This window comes from Scyliorhinus torazame, chromosome 1, assembly GCF_047496885.1.
Source record: "Scyliorhinus torazame isolate Kashiwa2021f chromosome 1, sScyTor2.1, whole genome shotgun sequence".
NCBI classification, from domain to species: Eukaryota; Metazoa; Chordata; class Chondrichthyes; order Carcharhiniformes; family Scyliorhinidae; genus Scyliorhinus; species Scyliorhinus torazame.
This window is the reverse complement of record NC_092707.1, coordinates 241798945-241819629: the sequence shown is the minus strand read 5'-3', so window position 1 is coordinate 241819629 and position 20685 is coordinate 241798945. Positions and strand designations below refer to the sequence as shown.

Genomic DNA, 20685 nt, shown 5'->3' with positions numbered 1-20685 from the left:
CTACATGAAAGCAATATAGGCTAATGGTTACTGTTGAAATTCTAAGCTGCAATATCAATGATATTCTGTTGGACTTCCTTCTTCTAGTCAGTCCCTTGGAATCGAGGGTGAATTTTTTACACACTAAAAATGAGGTCTCAGGTGACTAAGGAGTCCAATGTGGGACCTATATCTCGGTCACAGCTGGGGCAGACTGTTGTTAGAGGAGCGCATGGGTGGAGTGCCACGTTGCCACAAGCTCCTTCCGCTGTCAATGTTGGCTTCAGCTTCCTCTCAACCATGAAACCGAAGTGCTCTGCTCCTTCCCAGGTGCTTTCACTCTACTTTGGGCTATTTTGGGCCAGGGATTCCCAGGTGTCTGGGAGGGGGGGGGGGGGGGGTTCCATTTTTTCAAGGAGGGGCTCACTTCCCGGGGGCTCAGTTGCTGTGTTGAAGCTCCGAGTAGAGCGCTTGTTTTGGGAGTCTCATGTCAGGCATGTGGATGACATGGCCCTCACAGCAGAGTGGATAGAATGTGGTTAATGTTTTGATGCTGGGATTGGATTGGATTTGATTTACTGTCACGTGTACCAAGGTATAGTGAAAAGTATTGTTCTGCTTAGAGTCCAGATGGATCATTCCATACGTGACAAAAACATAGGACATACATAAGTACACAATGCAAATACAGAGGCACAGGCACCGGGTGAAGCATATGGAGTGTAGTACATCTCACTAGAGAAAACGTGTGAAGAGCTCAATTCAGTCCATAAGAGGGTCATTCAGCAGTCTGGTACAGTGGGGAAGCTGCTTTTGAACTTGTTAGTGCGTGTTCTCAGACTTTTGTATCTCGTGCCTAATGGAAGAAGTTGGAAGAGAGAATAACCTGATGGGAGGGGGTCTATGATTAGGCTTACATTTTCCCAAGGCAGTGGGAGGTGTAGACAGAGTCAATGAATGGGAGGTGGTTTTGGGAATTGGACTGGACTGTGTTCATGACTCTCTGTAGTTTCTTACTCTCTTGGGCCGAGCAGTTGCCATACTAGGCTGTAATGTAGCCAGATAGGATGCTATCTATGGTACATCTGTAAAAATTGGTAAGAGTCGGCCTGTGCGAGAACACGGATGTTGATGCACCTATCCTGACAATGGATTTGCAGGATCTTTCAGAGCCAGTGGCAATGGTACTTCTCCAGGATAGAACATAGAACATAACAGCGCAGTACAGGCCCTTCGGCCCTCGATGTTGCGCCGACCTGTGAAACCACTCTAAAGCCCATCTACACTATTCCCTGATCTTCCATATGTCTATCTAATGACCATTTGAATGCCCTTAGTGTTGGCGAGTCCACTACTGTTGCAGGCAGGGCATTCCATGCCCTTACTACACTCTGAGTAAAGAACCTACCTCTGACATCTGTCTTATATCTATCTCCCCTCAATTTAAAGCTATGTCCCCTTGTGCTAGACATCACCATCTGAGGAAAAAGGCTCTCACTGTCCACCCTATCCAATCCTCTGATCATCTTGTATGCCTCAATTAAGTCACCTCTTAACCTTCTTCTCTCTAACGAAAACAGCCTCAAGTCCCTCAGCCTCTCCTCATAAGATCTTCCCTCCATACCAGGCAACATTCTGGTAAATCTCCTCTGCACCCTTTCCAATGCTTCCACATCCTTCCTATAATGCGGCGAGCAGAATTGCACGCAATACTCCAAATGCGGCCGCACCAGAGTTTTGTACAGCTGCAACATGACCTCATGGCTCCGAAACTCAATCCCTCTACCAATAAAAGCTAACACACCGTGCGCCTTCATAACAACCCTCTCAACCTGGATGGCAACTTTCAGGGATCTATGTACATGGACACCCTTCCTCTTCTTGTGTGGTTCCCCACCTTCCTTCCGCCTCTCTCTTCACCGCCCCCCCCCGACCCACAGCTGGAGATACATGCAGATTTTCAGTCTGGACCTGACACTGACAGATTTTGGGAAAATTCCCCCGAATGATTACCAAGGTGATTACCAAATATGACATTCTAAAGTTAGTCTTTACTTGGTGAATGTAGGATTAGCGATGTTATGACTGATGTTTTCAAAACGACGGTATTTGGATTGAATCTATTTAGATAAAGGCTTTAGATGGTAGCACTGGAGATTATGCTTAAAAAAATCCTTATGCAAGCAAAGTTGTGTTAGATGCCAGGATGTATGTCTTTTCACAGAGAGTCATCATGTTAGAACAAACTGCAGAAACAAGCAGTGACTATTGAATTGTAATCATATAATCATAGAATTTACAGTGCAGAAGGAGGCCATTCGGCCCATCAAGCCGGCATCTGCTCTTTGAAAGAACACCCTACTGAAGCACAGGCCTCCACCCTATCCCCGTAACCCAGCAACCCCGCCTAATCTTTTTGGACACGAAGGGCAATTTATTATGGCCAATCCACCCAACCTGCACATCTTTGGACTGTGGGAGGAAACCGGAGCACCCAGAGGAAAACCACGCAGACACAGGGAGAACGTGCAGACTCTGCACAGACAGTGACCCAAACCGGGACTCGAACCTGGGACCCTGGAGCTGTGAAGCAACAGTGCTAACCACTGTGCTACCGTGCTAATATCCATTGAAAAGAAAACTTGGCAATCTTCTAAGAGAAGGGATCATTTCCAGTTGTAGGGGATATGTTGCTAATTGTAACTCAGCAAATGTGGTCTGTTAGCGCTTGCTTGATTGGAAAGAGTGGAGAGGAATTTTCCAAAATTCTTACTTCAATTCATCACAGCCTTTTTGCCTCTCCCATTAGATAGCTTTTTCAAGAATAGATTAACTCTGTGCAACGTAGCCCCATTCATTCGATAAGGCGGGATTGATGGCTCTGATGGTCTTATGAATTGCATGGTAAAATACTGTATTTTGCTCCTCAAATTAAATCACTAACACCCTGCGCCCGGGAATCAAACGGCCACATCTGCGGGACCTTGTCATGGCATCGTTTAGCACTAGTTTCCACAAAAGTGGACCAGGCGTAACGGCACCTGGGAGGGGCTACGTTTAATGGCTCTTTCAGGCCATTAAAGTCTCCCGGGTAGTCGGGGACAGGGCACGTGATATCCTGGCACTTTGCCACTGCCAGCCTGGCACTGCCAGGGATACTGCCAGAGTTCCAGGGCTGGCAGTGCCAAGGTGCCAGAGGTTAGGCCTGGGGGTGGCCTTGCCGGAAAGGGGCTAGGCTAAGGTGGGGTTTGTGGGTCCCAGAAAAGGCTGGGGGAGTGAAGTGGAGGGGGAATACTGAAAGTCAGGGTGGCTGAATGGAGGGGGGTATAGCTACCTGGGTAGCCTTCCAAAATGGCGCCGTGATCTGCGAGGAGCCAGTCCTGCTGCCGAGATCAGCTCGCAATGCAGGACGGTTGCCGAAGAGTGGCCTCAGCAGGGAGAAACACCCAAACGCCAAAAAAAATATAGCGAAGTGCCGTTGAATAGAGGGTGGTTCTCGGCACTGCAGCCATTGAGATACACTCCATCAAACACGTCCAAAAGCAGACTTTTGTCTCGTGAATCGCACCCCTAGGCTCAAGTAGAAAAAGATTGCTTGCTCTGAACAGCAGCTTGTGACCACCCGGTTTGCCTTTGCATTACTTAAAACACTTCATTTGGTGCTGGCAATTTCTTCAAATAATGGAAAGTTCAAATTGGATTCACAGTTTTTACTGAAAATAGAAATCTTAATTTGAAAGTGTGTTGAGTGACAAAACGTTTGAAAGGTTAATCTATTCTATTTGCTAAAAGAGTTGTATTTAGATTGTCCCTACAACATTCAATATTCTCTCAATGACAGGATTTGCCACAACATACTGTTGTATATGGGAGGCAGTGGCATAATGGTATTGTCGCTGGACTAGTAATCCAGAGATCCAAAGTCGTGCTCTGTGTATCCGGGTTCTAAAGCCACCACGGCCGATAGTGAAATTTGAATTAAATAAAAATCTGGAATTAAAAGTCTAAAGGTGACTATGAAACCATTGTCGATGTCATAAAATCCCATCTGGTTCACTAATGTCCATTGGGAAGGAAATCTGTCGTCCTTACCTGGTCTGACCTACATGTGACTCCAGATCCTCGGCAATTTTGTTGACTCTTAAAATTCCCTCAGGGATTAGTAATAAATGCTGGCCAGCCAGCGACGCCCACATCCCATGAATGAATGAAAAATAATTTAAATTTTACACATAATAGTCACATAATACACTGCAATGAACTTACTGTGAAAATCCCCTAGTCATTCAGTGCCTGTTCAGCTACACTGAGGGAGAATTCAGTATGTCCAATTCACCTAACAAACACGTCTTTTGGGACCTGTGGGAGGAAACTGGAGCACCCGGAGGAAACCCACGCAGACACAGAGCGAACGTGCAGACTCCGCATAGACACTGACCCAAGCCGGAAATCGAACCCGGGTCCCTGGCGCTGTGAAGGAACAGTGCTAACCACTGTGCTACCATGCATCTTACATCAATTTTTTCTATTATAAACTATTTTTAAAAAATTTAATTCAGAGTACCCAATTCATTTTTTCCAATTAAGGGGCAATTTAGCATGGCCAATCCATTTTGGGTTGTGGGGGCAAAACCCACGCAAACACGGGGAGAATGTGCAAACTCGACACGGACAGCGACACAGAGCCTGGATTGAACCTGGGTCCTTGACCTCGTGAGGCCGCAGTGCTAACCATTGCGCCACCATGCTGCCCCTAAATTCTATGTCTACAATGGATATTACCTCTATAAACTTGCCACACATACACTTTCTAAGGAAAAAAGGAGCAGGAGTAGGCCATTCAGCCCACTGAGCCTGCTCTGCCAGTCAATACTGGGCGGCACGGTAACACAGTGGTTAGCACTGTTGCTTCACAGCTCCAGGGTCCCAGGTTCGATTCCCGGCTTGGGTCACTGTTGCATGGAGTCTGCACATTCTCCGTGTCTGCATGGGTTTCCTCCGGGTGCTCTGGTTTCCTCCCACAAGTCCCGAAAAACACGCTGTTAGGTAATTTGGACATTCTGAATTCTCCCTCTGTGTACCCGAACATGCGCTGGAGTGTGGCGGCTAGCGGATTTTTATAGTATTAATGTAAGCCAACTTGTGACAATAAAGATTTTTTTTTATTTTTTTTTTTAAATACAATCATGGCTGATCATCCATTTCAATATCTTTTTCCCACACTATTCCCATATCCCTTTATGTCATTGTTATTTAGAAAGCTATCAGTCTCTGCTTTAAACATATTCAATGACTGAGCTTCCACAGCTCTCCAGAACTCCAAAGATTTACAACCCTCGGAGTAAAAAAAATATTCTACTTATCTTGGTCGGAATTGGCTTCTCCCTTAATTTGAAATTGCCCCCCCTGGTTCAGGGTTCTCCAACGAGAGTAAACATCTTACCTGTATCTACCCTGGCCCTTTATGTATTTTGTAGGTTTCAATAAGATCTTTTCATTCTTCGAAACTCTGGAAAATACAGGCCCAGTTTCCCCAAGCTCTCTTTGGACAGTCCTGCCATCCCATGAATATGCCTGGTGAGCCTTCGTTGCACTCCCTCTGTGGCAATAATATCCTCCTACGGTAAGGGGACCAAACTGCGCCCAGTACTCCAGGTACACCTAACCAAGGTTCTACGTAACTGAAGACTTGTCAGTGGTGAGCCATAGGGTCTCAGGTTTACATCTCCCAACTTGTGAGTTTCCTCCGGGTGCTCCGGTTTCCTCCCACAGTCCAAAGATGTGCAGTTTAGGTGGATTGGCCATGCTAAATTGCCCTTAGTGTCCAAAAACATTGGGTGGATTACTGGGATATGGGGACAGGGTGGGGGTGTGGGCACCCGGAGAAAACCCACGCAGGCACGGAGAGAAAGTGCAAACTCCACACAGACAGTCACCTGAGGCCGGAATTGAACCTGGGACCCTGGTGCTGTGAGACAGCAGTGCTAACTGTGCCACCATGCTGTCCCTGTTATTGGCCCACATACAGATAAAAACCATCAAATTTAGTCTCATACTTCAAAACTGTTTAATCCTAGCATCAGCCCTCATCTTTCAATTTAAGATAAAGAAAGAAAGTCTTGAATTTGTACACCTTTCATGACCATATCACAGCCAATGAAGTACTCCTGGACTGTAATCCCTGTTGTAATGTAGGAAATGTGGTACCAATATGCACACAACAAGCTCCCACAAACAGCAATGTAATAACGATCAGATAATCTTTTTGCGATGTTAATTAAAAGACACATATTGGCTAGGGCACCTGTGACAACTTCCCTACTCCTCATTAAAATTATGCCATGGTATATATTTTACATTCACCCGAGAGAATGGATGGGGCCTCAGTTTAACATCTCATCTGAAGGATTACATCACTGACAGTGCAGCATTCCCTCAGCACTCCACTGGAGTGTCCACCTTGATTACTGTGCTCAGAACCTGGTGTGTGATTTGAACCCAGAACCTTCTGGCTCAGCAGCAAGAGGGCTGAAAGTTTTGCCTTCATAATAACTGCTAATGCTTAAGGGTCCTTAAAATATCCTGGAAAATTTCACTGGACCTGCAGTACCAATATTAATAAGGAATAAATGCTCTCAGTTCCCAATGCAAAATAATTGTGCTGACCAATAATTAAATAAATAATGGTAGAATGGTTTCAGCACGGAAGTAGCCATTTGGCCTTTCCTGTCCATGCTAGCTCTCTACAAGAGCAGTTCAGCTAGCTCAATTTCCCAATCCTTTCCACATGGTCCTGCAATTTTTTTCTCTTCAGGTAATTTAAAAAAAAAATATTTTTATCAAGTTTCTCTCTTCAGATAATTATCTGATTTCCATTGGAACCCACGATTGAATCTACCTCCACCACGCATTCTGGCAGTACATTCCAGATCCTAAATACTGGTTGGGTCAAAACAAGTGTTCCCTTGTACCACCTTTGGTCCTTTTGCCATTCACCTTAAAATCAGAGACATCTGCTTCCTGCATTTTCAATGGCATCAGCTTCTTCCCATCAATTCCTCCATGATTTTGAACACCTCTATCAAATCTCCTTTCCATCTTCTCCTCTGTGAGAACAACCCCCGCTGCTCCAATATACCCACATAACCCAAGTCCCTCACCCCTTGAACCATTCTCATCAATCATTTCTGTACCATCCCGAATGTCTTCGCATCCTTCCTTACCCAGAATTGGACACAGTACTCCACTCGAGGCCAACCAATGTTTTACAAAGATTCATGAAGGTTTACAAAGTTGGTTTTGTACTCTATGCCTCTATTTATGAACCCAGAGAGCTGTATGCCTTATTTACAACTTTCTGAACCCGTCAATGATTTGTGTATATACACCCAGATCCCTCTGCTCCTTTTAAAATTGTATTATTTATTTTATATTGCCTCCCTATTGCTCCTTCACACTCTCTGCATTAAATTTTATTGGCCATTGACAGCCCATTCCACCAGCCTGTGTGCCCACCTGAAGTCTATCACTATCCTCCTCACAGTTCACTATATGTCCAAGTTTTGCGTTATAACCAAATTTTGAAATTGTGTCCTGCAAATCAAGTTCAGATCACTATCATAGATCAAGAATGACAGTGGTCCTCTTACCAAATCGAAGGAAATTTTATACCTATCTCCGGTTCAAAAAACACCCATAAACTAACTTAAATCAAGTAACTTACCTAAACTACTGTGTCAAATCATTCTATTTTATGCTTTTAAATAAATCTACAAAGAGCTCAACTTATTTAAGTGTGTTCTTATTTATATCCCAATTAGAACTAACAATAATTCCACTGCTTTCTACTCATGGACTACTTTTTAAATTTTAATCATCTGACCTGTTATTTTTGCATTTCAAACTATGTGAGCAGTATATCAGTTATTATAAATGGGATCTAATGATATTGCAAAGCAGATGCCCCAGTAGTGTTTAAATTTAAACAATTTGCTGATAAACCCAACCACATTAACAAAATAATATGATTTATATAACCATTGTAATAAAGCCTTTATGGAATTCAGGTAGTCACACAAAACAAAAATTATTGGAGCAATAGACTTGTTTAAACACATCCTGTTTGTAAATAAGACAGTGCAAGAATTTTTTTTTGGTTCATAATATCGTGCCCATGTGGCTCATCAAACCAATTCATTATGCACCATGCACATTATCCATCATCCATCATCACTGATTCTACCAACTTATCCATTCTGCATAACCACAACTTCAACAATAAGGGTTTAACTTTTTCCCTGACCGCAAGATAAATAAGCAAAATTTCCAGGACAGCAATTTGTCATTCAACCTTGATGAGTTGGATATTTTCACAGCGTCAGCTAGATCTTCAAACTTATCCTTATACTTTCAATCCCTTCTTAAATATTCATTCAGCGATTCAAACTATTCAAATAGTATCATGTGATTTAATAGAGGATGACATGGCTTGTTCCCACTTTCTATCCATAATAAACAAATTGATTACAGCAACCGTAACTTTAAAAATTACATAATGAATGCGAAATACTCTACAGGAGCATCAAAGCTGCCCTTCTAATCAGGTGACAAGATAGGCAAATATTCAGTGGACCAGGTGAACTGTATTGCTAGTCTCTTTTCCAAGCTCAAGTTCACTATATTCAATAGTGAATAAACATCCCAACTGCAGCAAAAAATTGAAGTGGTAGCTTGATCTGGAACACAAACTTAATCAGCAAGGCAGTGTTGAACACAACATACAACATAAAATCTCATGGATTGAGCTGTTTGTTCCACTTCAAAAAATATTCCATTTTGGGACAAGTACAAGGAGCTATCCTGAAACCAAATGAAGAATTATTTTTCTGAGATTAGAGTTTACTGGAATACTGTTCCAGAATTAGTGTGTGTACATGTGTCCTAAGGAAAATCCTCTTTCAAAACCATCCAGTTACATCAGACTCACCTTCTTCTTGTCCCTCATTGAGCCCTTTCCTCGTACCATAATCTTGCATCCTGTCTCTGCTTCCAGTTGTTTTGCTGTTAGCCCCCTGGGTCCAAGAATTCTTCCCACAAAGTTGAACTAGTTAAGGGAGAAAAAAAATCCTTTAAATGAGTCATTTGCATCAGTGAGAAAGTGTGTTTAATTGATAAACATTTTTAAAAATCTCTTTTTATTAAGGAACAACCACAAATTTTACACCTTGAACAATGGATTCTGGAAAAAGAGAGCACTTTGAAATAATTCAGATCTGCAGCTGTATAATAGGTTGAATATACGGAGTGAATTACTCACTCTTCCAACTTCTTCCATCGGGCCGGAGATACAAAGGTCTGAGAACTCGCACAAACAGATTCAAAAACAGCTTCTTCCCCACTGTTACCAGGCTCCTAAATGACCCTCGTATGGACTGACCTGATTAATACTACACTCCTTTTTGCTTCACCCGATGTACCTTGTGTTGCCGTATTATGTATTTTCTTTTTATTTCATTTCCTTTTCATGTACTAAATGATCGGTTTGAGCTGCTCGCAGAAAAGTACTTTTCATTGTATCTCGGTACAGATGACAATAAACAAATCCAATCCAACCCAATGTGGAATTATTATAGAGGATATCATGGGCGCGATTCAGTGGACTCAAGTTAAAGTCCGGTTTTGAGCGCGTTTGGCAGGGAGTTTCACAACGGCTGCATTGACGAGATTGCGGCCCATATTCAACAGTATATAGTGCCAAAAATGTGCCCTCACAAGATTCTCAACATGACTGGCTCCCTCGCCATCTGATTCGCCTGACTTGCACCTCAGGAGCTCTCCGCGATCAAGGGGGAGCTGCTTTTAAACGTTCCCTCACCACTCACTGCCAGTCAACACACAAGCATGCAGCGCGCAGACCTGCTCCTCGCTTTGGGGATGCTGACCTCAAGGCTTCTCGATGCTTTGGATCAGAGGCAGGGCACCCTGTCCCCCCCAAGGGAGGATTTGAGGCCTCACACCCTATGAGGAATGGGCCCTGGAAATCGCGGGTTGCCCGAGGAGAGAGCAGTCACCAACAGAGTTTTGCCTGTGCCAGTGAGGTGTCTGCCCCTTCACCCAGATGACCTGTCTCAAGTGAGTACTTCATGTCTAACAATCATTCCCTCTCATTGACTACATGCCCATTGTCTCGCAGGATTACACCTGATGAGGCTGGGCCATCCCCCCCGCATCACCCAAAAGAACAAAGTGCTCCGAGACGACCCTAAATATAAAAATAATAAATAATCTTTATTGTCACAATTAGGCTTACATTAACACTGCAATTAAGTTACTGTGAAACGCCCCTAGACGCCACATTCCGTCGTCTGTTCTGGTACACAGGGAGAATTCAGAATTTTCAGCTGGTACGAAAATTGAACCCGCTTTGCTGGCCTTGTTCTGCATCACAAACCAGCTGTTTAGCCCACTGAGCTAAACCAGCCGCTGATACTGATGAGGCATCACAGCTGTCACCCACACCTTCCACTTACGCAGAGACACACACCTACCTCAGTGGGCGACATTAGTGGACAGGCTTCAGGGACACAATCAGGTGAGCACCACACACTTGCTGATGTACATCAGATGAAGGCAGAACATCCAAGGAAGATGGCAGTCGGATGTCTGCTGGATCCCAGGACATAGCTGGGTCGCAGCCAGATGTCAAGTCTCAGGACAACGTTGTCCTAGAGCTGATACACACTATAGGACACAGACGTGAGATGCAGGAGGGGGTGTCAGCGACATTCCAGTGACTCGAAGGTTGATTGCAAGTGTCCCGAAGGCTGCAGGAGATAGTGCTGACATTGCATGGCACCGAGGCCAACACTGCTGGGAAAGCGACCACAGTGGAAAACCTGGAACACAACGTCCGCATCTTGAGTGGATATGTCAAAGGCATGGCTCAGCCTGTGATGACCATGTCTGAGAGCCTCAACATCAAATCCCAATCACTGAGGGTCGTGTCCCAGATGCAGGTTGGATCTGAAGAGCATAGCCCAGTCACTAAGGAGCATCGCTGAGGGTGTCAACACCATTGTCCATTGTGCAGACAATGGGGAGCCTCCAGTTCTGGCAGAACCAGATATCTCAGAGGTATTTGGAGTTCCCTCTAGCTGCTCCTCCATCTCATGGAGCTCCCAGGATCTCATGGGCACCGTCAGGGTGGAGAAAGCAGTGGAGTCCAACCTGGGGCTCACCACCAAGGAGAATACTGCGGTCTCCATTTCTTCCAAATACCCCCTCTTGACATCGTCACAGGCATAATAGGGGGGCATGGCAACGCCAGTGACACTGGTTAGTCGGATGTCGACAGCACCTCCCTGGCTCCAGGCCCTCCAGAGGATGTCCGCAAAGGGCAGCAAATTCACAGGGCACCGATAGCAGCAGACTGCCTCCACCTCTGATGTGCATCGTGGGGACACACTTAGATGTAGTAGTAGATCACAGAAGATGATCAAGAAGAGTGAGGATCATTGACTGGGCACTGCCTGAGGTGTGGGGGGCACTATCTGTAGCTCGTGGGAATGGAAATCTGTCACAGTGAAATGTTCACTATGAAAATACATCACAGGGGATTTTACGATGGCAGCATGTAGGGAGAGGTTACGCACTAGGTAGCTCCCGCGAGGTACTTGCTGTTTTGGTCCCTTTTGCACGGTTTCTGGAGTGCTTTGATGGAAATATCAGATCCATCTGAAGGTATAAGGAGCCTATTTCGGGAAAATGCCAAGAAAGGCTGGAGGCAAGAAGCCTGTGAATGAAAATTCATCGACAGACTCGAAGGCTTCGTGTGGCTCCTCTGTAGAGAAAATGGCAGAGGCAGCTCCAGTGGCTGCGACCGCTATTTCATGGCAGACATGCTTATTGGTGTACTGGCAAAAGTTTGATAAGCAATTTAAGAGACAGTGGAAGGTGATGTCAGAAACCCTTCAAAAGTCGATCAAGGAGGTTCTGGGTCCCATCTGAGAAACGCTGGAAAAGACTTTGGAGACGGTGAAGGAGCAGGGCAAGGTGTTGAAGGGTGTGAAGAGGCTCTGTCAAGGTACAGTGGGAAATTGCCTTGCTGGAGGCCGAGATCAGAGTCTGAGGGCTAAGTTGGACGACCTTGAGAACAGTTCGAGGAAGCAGAAACTAGTGTCGTGGAATTGCCGGAGGGTGTGGAGGGCCCAAAATCCCACTGGGTATTTTTCGTAGATGTTTGGGAAGATTATGGGGGAGGAGGGACTCACATCCCCTCCAGAGCTAGACAGGACCTATTGAACATTCCAGCAGAAGCCTCAATCGAATGAACCACCACGGGCAGTCATCATTCAATTTCATAGCTTTCGGGAGAAGGAGTGGGTCCTGAAGTGGGTCAAGCAACACGAGATTGGAAGTGGGAGGATTTAACAGGACATCGGAGTGGAACTGGCGAGGAAGCAGATGGCCTTCAATAAAACGAAGGCTGCATTGTACAAGAACAGAGTTTGGTTTCAGATTGTGTAGCTGGCGAGGCTGCAGGTTAATTAGGAGCCAAAAGACTATTATTTCAATACCTCATTGGCAACTGCCTCTATGGTGCTGATGCTCCTCGAGTTCATGCACACTGGTCAGGCATCAATGGTTGCTGGACATGCAGTTCACTAATCCTCCTCTGAGGCAAGGCACATGTGCCTTCGAGGAGGCTCTTGAGAGTTGAGGAATGTGAAGTGCTCTCATAACTTCAAGACTAATTCCTCATTTGAAATAGCCTTCAGCTGTGAAGCTAGAGGCTGCTCACGGTCAAAAGGAGTGAAATTGGCTTTCAGGAGAGAAGCCGCAGCAGGACTTTGCCCTGCAAGAGTTTGGTGGGACAGACAGGCGGAAGCTATGGTTGCCCCTGTTATCGGTCTCCACAATATTTAAAGATGGCTTGAAGGCCTCACAGATCCAAAGCCCCTCATCTCCCCCAGTCCAGGGGCGACCCCCGACCTGGAACCCTTCAGCCCCCGACCAAGTCCAACCCCCAGCACTGGGGCAGCAGCTCTGGTACCCTTGAGCTGCATGCCGGAAAATGTAAAGGGCAATTCAGCGCCACACTTCCCCTTAGTAGCCATTGTGCCAGCTTCACGTTTTTGAAAAGCTGTGCTAAATGACACCCACATGACTTCCCACTGGTGAGTCAGGCAATTCCTGGAAGGCCGCTGCATTAGACTTTAATCTTGTTAATGAGATTGCAATTCATGCAAATTAGAGTTAAATATATTCTCGCCATTTTTGGGCATAATCTGGAACTCACCATCGTGAGCGGGCTGGGTGAATTGCCATTTTACCCCCTCCCGCTTTTCACCCGGTGTGCCCCGATCGCAACAAGCACAACCCGGTCGTTGAATCGCATCCATATAACAATAATGAACTGAAACGACGTAGCTTTACTAGCCTAATTTAAAATAAAACTACATGATTTGATTCAACTTGGTCTTAAACAGAGTTATCCAACAATTTCTGAAGAATTAAAAATCTTACATCAGCACATATTTCCTGTTTGCCACTTTCTGCGATCATGTTTTTGTCACACATTTTGTGTCACCATTTCTTCCATCACATGGTTTCCGTATAAGCTGGTCACTCTGACTTCGTGAGAAGCTGATGACCAGATTGCGTATCATTTAAAATACATTGCAAATATAATTTTCACCTGCCAATTTTCCCCTTTAAAAGCTAAAATAGAATGCAAATTGACGGGTTAAGGGAAAGAATAACTGGAGGGTTAGGTGCAATAGGGAGGGAAGGATATGGAAGTTGAGTGGAATGCAATAGTGGTGGGTGGGAGAAAGAAGGGTGTATAATGGGTAGATGGACTTTCTGTTGAACCAAAAATATAGCTGCGGAAAGTCACATGATTACAGTATTGATCCTTTGTTCTGGAAGCTACCAACAGGGATTACAAGGACAAAAGAATCCTCCTCTCATCATTGTAGAAACACCTAATTAGAAGGACATTCTAATCACTAAACTGGTAGATTCACAGATCAAAACTTATCATGCCTGCAGAGTTATTAACAGACCCACCTCACATCTGGGACAGTCCAAATCAATTTCAAAAGTGGACCATTGAGGGGAAAATGTACACCATTTGCATCTTCATTAGTTTACCCTTCTAGCGGAGTCAGAGGGCCTGCCAAGACAATGGCTTCCCGGCTCAAGAACCACAATATGGATGATAACGCTATCAAAAGCCAAGGGCATTATCAGTCCTGAAACTGTGGGATTGGGGAAATACGCCATAACCTACTTTCAAAATCATTCAAAAACACTGCTGCCTATGGACTGATAAAGAGAGGATAAAGTTGTTAATTTTCTCTCTCCCCTTTCCGTAACACACCTTTCCTCTGGGGTCAATTTTTTAAACCTCCTCTCATCTGTACACCTTCTCTGATTCCCTTCTTCACAACAAAACTTCTCTGGTCCTTTTCATCGCCATTCAATAAATATGAGAACCATGCTGAATGCAGAAAGCTCAGAGGGGAAATGAAAAAGGAAATATGAGAGACAAAGCGAGGTGAAAAAAGACCGACAGCTAACATGAAAGGGAATCCAAAAAGTCTTCCATAGCCATTTAAATAAACAGCATAGTAAAGTGAGGGTCAATTAGTGACCATGCGTAGAAGCAGAGGACATGACTAAAATACTACATGAGTATTTTGCACTTGTCTTTATCAAGAAAGGTGATCTGCCAAAGTTAAAGTGAATGAGCAGGTAGCTGAGATACTGTGTGACTAAAAAATTGATAAAGTGGTATGAGAAAGCCGAGATGTACTTAAATAATAAATTACCAGGACTGGATGAGATGCAGCCAGGATGCTGAGGGAAATAAGGATGTAAATTGTGTAGGTACTGGTCATAATCTTCCAATCCTCCTACAGTAGTGTGCCAGAATATTAGAGAATTGTAAATGTTACACTTTTGTTCAAGAAAGGTTGCAAGAATAAACAAAGCAACTACAGGCCAGTCAGTATAATCATTGTTCTGGGAATGGTTTTAGAAATTTACAGTCACTTGGTGACAAGAGTAGAGTAATTAAGGAAAGCCAACATGGAATATCTGAAGGCAAATTGTGTTTAGCCAATTGAGTTACTTGATGAGGTAGCAGAAAGGGTTGATACGGTTATATGGACTTCCAAAAGATGTTTGCCACATAATAGGCCAGCCAGGTAAGTAGAAGTCAATAGATAAAAGGGATAGTAGCATCATGGATACAAACTTGAATGAGTGGTGGGAAATAGAGCTTAGCAGGAGGAAGGCATACAGTTGGGTTCCCCAGGGATTGATGTTTGGATGACTTCTTTTCTTAATATATACTACTGATTTGGATTTTAATGTCACCTGCCTCCATCTAAAAATATCTTGTTGTATAGATAAAAAGAGTGATGGTGACACTCACAGCAACTGCCAGGGTCGTCCTCTTTCTGGTTTGAGGAGTCATGAAGCAGACGACAGATACAACTCCACCACTAACTATTTTCTGAAGTGTAGCCTCCTAATGCACTGCTCTTAGCTCATTACAATGAATGAATGGTTTTCTGGAAGACACTTTCTGGGTAGGGCCATAAAGGATAGGCCTCCTCGCCCTCCTTCCTCAAAGAGATACCATTTTTGTCTACTCCTCTGCTCGTCCTGGCTACGTTGCAGAGCAAGTGGCATTGCAGCTACTGTCTTGTTTCTAGAAAAGGGCAGGTGAAATTGACCAGAGGAATGTGGATTGACTGGGAGGTCCATGGGAGTTGATGTGCTTTTGCAGAGATAATCAGCGGGATTCTCCTTTCCGGGGACTCAGTCTCCACGCTGGCGGGAAAACCAGCGACAACCACTCCAACAGCAACAGCCCCCGAAAGTGCAGAATTCTCCACGCACGTGCAGACAGGCCGGCATATTTTGGCGCATGCGCGGGGGAGTTCTCTTCACCGTGCTGGCAATGGCGGAGCCCTACACGGGGCGGCGCAGAAGGAAGGAGTACCCTCATGGCACAGGCCCGTCCGGAGATCAGTGGGCCCGATCGTGTGCCAGGCCCCCCGGGGTCAGATCCCCCTGCACACCCCCCCCCCCCCCCTCCCCAGAGGACCGTCCCCGCCAACTTACCTGCCAGGTCCCGCTGTGTGGGACCATGCCTAACCCACGCCGGCAGGACTGGCCAGAAACGGACAGCCGCTCGGCCCATTGGGGCCCGGAGAACTGCAGGGGGGCCGCTGCCAATAGCCTCCGACCGGCGTGAACCCCGCACGAAAACCGGTGCTGGAGAATACAGCAGCCAGCGTCAGAGCGGCATTCGCTCCGCCCCCGGGGATTCTCCGCCCCAGCGGGAGATCGGAGAATCCCGCCCAATTTGTTTTCAGCTTGGAGAGATTAGGTTATTGCTGGGTGAAGCCCAGTAAAGCAGAGAGGCAGTGAGTGTTGGAGAAGCTTTGGGAGTGAGAGGAGCAGAGGTCTAGGGGGCGATTCTCCAAAATGGAGATGAAGTGTTCGCGCCGTCGTGAACGCCGTCGCGTTTCACGATGGTGCGAAACGGGCAAGGGGACGACCGATTCTGTCCCTACAGGGGGCCAGCATGGTGCTGGAGCGGTCTCCCTTCCCAGCGTCAAATGGGCGCCGCGCCAACCTGTGCATGCGCAGTTGGGCCGCGCCAACCCGCGCATGAGCAGTTGGGCCGCGCCAACCTGCGCATGCGCAGGGGACTTCTTCAGCACGCTGGCTCCGACGCAACATGGCGTGGGGATTCAGGGGCCGGCCGCGCAACAAAGTAGGCCCGGGGGAAGGGGGGGGGGAAAAGAGGCCAGCCTGCTGATCGGTGGGCCCCGATCACGGGCCAGACCCCATCGGAGGCCCCCCCCTCCCCTGCTGAAGGAGCACTTTTCCCCGCCCCACGTGCCGACCCCCGACCCTTTGCGCAGAGTTCCCACCGGCAGCGACCAGAGGTGAACTGCGCCGGCGTGACTCTTTCGTATCCGCACGGCCGCTCGGCCCATCCGGACAGGAGAATCGGTGGCCCTGCCGATTCCAGTGGCCCGCGGCCAGTGCCGCGTCAAACGCACCTCGGAGAATGGCACACCGGTGTTGGTGCATCATGGCGCGGTTGCGGAGATTCTCCGGCCCAGCGCGGGGCTCGGAGAATCGCCGCCCTGATCTGGCTACCACAAAGTCCACAAGTAAAGGCAGTTTTCTTTCCAAGCAGGATAATTAAAAAATCGAATAACATTTTAAAGCAGTGCAGTCTTGTCTGAAGACAAGGAAGAGGCTGAAACAACCTAAATAAGCAACTATTTGAAGATATTCAGCCAAAGTCTGCGTGGGTTCCAACCGGAGCCAAATCTGTTTTATAAAGCAAGTATTACTCTATACCTTGCTGATTTTTAAGATTGATTGAGAGCTATGTTTCTTTTCTTGTTCGTTAATGGGAAATTGTACAGTAGTATTAAGGGGTAATTGTAAGCTGTTCTTTTCAGGTATGAAGTTAATAGTTTCATATTGTGTTCATAATAACATTTTGTTTTCGAAATATCAAAGCACAACTTTTTCATGCAATCACTCCTGGAGCGAATAATTCTTTCCGCACCGTCTTAAGATAAACTAAAACATTGGGGTTTCGGCCCAGTATCCTAGCCACTGTTGGAGTCTGGTCTGGGATCGTAATAAGTGCTGGAAAGGCTGGCTATGCATAAAGTGGATAAATCACCTGGTCCGGGTGGCTTGCATCCCAGGTTGCTAAAGGGGATAAAGGCTTTCCATAATTTCCCCTAAATGCAGGGGAGGTGGTAGACTATTGAAAGTGGAAAATGTGACACCTGTCATGGGAGTGTCCCTTTAAGAAAGGTTTTTGTCTTACCACATGGCTTCATTGATGTCATTTTGTGGGTGGAGCTAAGCTGTGGCTGTAAGGTTTGTTTTACTTTCACTTTTGACTGCTGTGGATTACAGACAGAGAAAATAAGTGTTTTGGCATGTCTCTCTATCTTCATTTTAAATATCTGTTCCAGTTAAAAAACCATTGATTATAGCTACCTGCTTTGGTAACTTAAAAGATATAGTTTGCTTTCCGGAAGGGTTTAAATCTACTGGTAAGACAGGGTCAGAATCTCAGGGAAAGCCAGTCTATTTCAAGTGAATGCAGAGTGCTGGGCCACACCCTTGAAAAGAGTTTTTTGGTTTATGGGATTTTATTTTTTTTGAATTGGACCGAAAGCAGTGCATTGTGATAATGGAGTTGTTTCAGACAATGGTGTTTCCCAAAGAGTCATTGCTAGGACCACTGCTTTTTGACATATATAAATGATTTAGGTATCAAAATGCAGAGAAATAATTCATAATTTGCCAAAGATTCCAACCCTGGAGATGTGGCAAGCAGTCAGGAGGATATCAACAGGATATAGATGGGTTATCAGAATGGGCAAACAAGTGGCAGATGAAATTTAATATGGATAAGTTTGATGCATTTTGGCAGAAGGAATGGGGACGGAAAATGTAGACTTAAAGGAACAGTTCGAAACATTCTTCAGAAACAGAGGGACCCATTGTTCATTGCATAGTTTTTTGAAAGTGACAGGACATTTTGAGAAAGTAATAAGCAAAGCATTCTGGCATCTTGGGTTTCATAAATAGAGGTATTGAGTACAAAAGCATGGATGTTACAAAGTAACATTTACAATGCTCGAGTTAGGGCAGTTCAAACATTGAATCCAGTTCTGATCACTGTGCTTTAAGGATGCATGGGTCCTTGAGTGGGTGCAGAGGAAATTTACCAGAATCATTCCAGACATGAGGCAACTTAGTCACAAGGTTAGGCTGAAGAATATGGGGTTATGGAGCAAAGGAAATTGCAAGGTGGTTTGATAAGACTGCTGCCTCACAGCACCAGGGACCCAGGTTCTATTCAGCCTTGGGTGACTGTGTGGAGTTGACATGCTCGCCCCTGTCTGAATGGGTTTCAACCGGGTTCTCCGGTTTCCTCCCACAGTCCAAAGATGTGCAGGTTAGGTGGGGTTATGGGGATAGGGTGGGGTAGTGGGCCGAGGTAGGGTATTTTTTCGGAGGGTAAGTGCAGACGCAATGGGCTGAAGGGTCTCCTTTTGCACTGTGGAATTATATGGGATTCTATGGATACAAGATTAAGTCAAATGGATATAGGTGACATCGATACAAGATTTTGGGCAAGAGATGAAGGGAGGATAGAAGGAAAAACTTATTTTTACGCAGCGAGTAGTGATGATTTGGAACTCATTGTCTAGGGTGGTGAAAGCAGGGACAATCAATGATTTTGGGTATTACACTGTGGAATTTTCATTCCAGAGGGCAGATATTGGGTTATTTAATATATTCAAGGCAGAGTTATAATTTTGATTGACAAGGGGTCAAGGGTTATGTGGACAGACAGATAAGTGAAGGAGAGTCCTCAATCATATCAGCCATAAACGTATTGTATGGTGGACCAGGCTCGAGGGGCCGAATGGCCTACTGCTGCTCCTAATTCTTGTGTCCTTCTATTGAAAAGGAAGTTGCATGGGCATTTGAGGAAAATAAATGGGAACAGAGTAATGGAATGGGACTGACTGGATGCTCTACTATGAGCCAGCACAGAGTTGATGTCTAAACGGCCTTCTTCCGTGCCATAACAACACTATTCTGGCAAGGTAACTGTCATGCACAAGTTAACAGCCTTAAATATGACTGAAAATTAAATTAAATTGAAGAAGGATGTGCCCACGCAGTCAGCAATAATGTCAAGGCAGCAGCATTGGTTGTCAAATTTTTTGGTTGTTAGCTTCTCTGAGGACGACACTAGTCAGGCAAAGTTGGCTTTTGTCGGTACTGAATGGCCGCATATAGCACATAGAACAGTACAGGCCCTTCGGCCCTCGATGTTGCGCCGACCTGTGAAACCAATCTAAAGCCCATCTACACTATTCCCTTATCATCCATATGTTTATCCAATGACCATTTAAGTGCCCTTAATGTTGGCGAGTCCACTGCTGTTGCAGGAAGGGCATTCCACGCCCTTACTACTCTCTGAGTAAAGAACCTACCTCTGACATCTGTCCTATATCTATCTCCCCTCAATTTAAAGCTATGTCCCCTCGTGCTAGCCATCACCATCCGAGGAAAAAGGCTCTCACTGTCCACCCTACCTAATCCTCTGATCATCTTGTATGCCTCAATTAAGTCACCTCTTAACCTTCTTCTCTCTAACGAAAAAAGCCTCAAGTCCCTCAGCCTTTCTTCATAAGGTCTTCCCTCCATACCAGGCAACATCCTGGCAAATCTCGTCTGCACCCTTTCCAATGCTTCCACATCCTTCCTATAATGCGGCGACCAGAACTGCATGCAATACTCCAAATGCGGCCGCACCAGAGTTTTGTACAGCTGCAACATGACCTCATGGCTCCGAAACTCAATCCCTCTACCAATAAAAGTTAACACACCATACATCTTCTTAACAACCCTATCAACCTGGGTGGCAACTTTCAGGGATCTATGTACATGGAAACCGAGATCTCTCTGCAATACGATAAGCTGTTAAACTGCACCCCCATAGGCATGATGTGTGTCTCTGACAGGCAAGTAAAAATGGAAATATCTATGTGCAAGAGAAATCATAGAAATTACAGTGCAGAAGGAGGCCATTCGGTCCATCAAGTCTTCACCAGTCCCTGAAAGAGC

General features: G+C 45.5%; 1 protein-coding gene across 10 annotated transcripts in view; it reads right to left on the bottom strand.

Annotated features, from left to right (window-relative positions):
- Positions 1-20685, bottom strand: part of LOC140419816 (KH domain-containing RNA-binding protein QKI) — a 746610-nt gene that overhangs the window by 363278 nt on the left and 362647 nt on the right. For all 10 annotated transcript variants that reach the window (XR_011946033.1, XR_011946034.1, XM_072503844.1 and 7 more), the window contains exon 3: positions 8966-9082. Coding sequence is in view for 8 of the 10 variants with exons in the window: in XM_072503844.1 (XP_072359945.1) it covers positions 8966-9082 (117 nt within the window). In the remaining 2 variants the exon portion in view is untranslated. The remainder of the gene's footprint in view (positions 1-8965; positions 9083-20685) is intronic.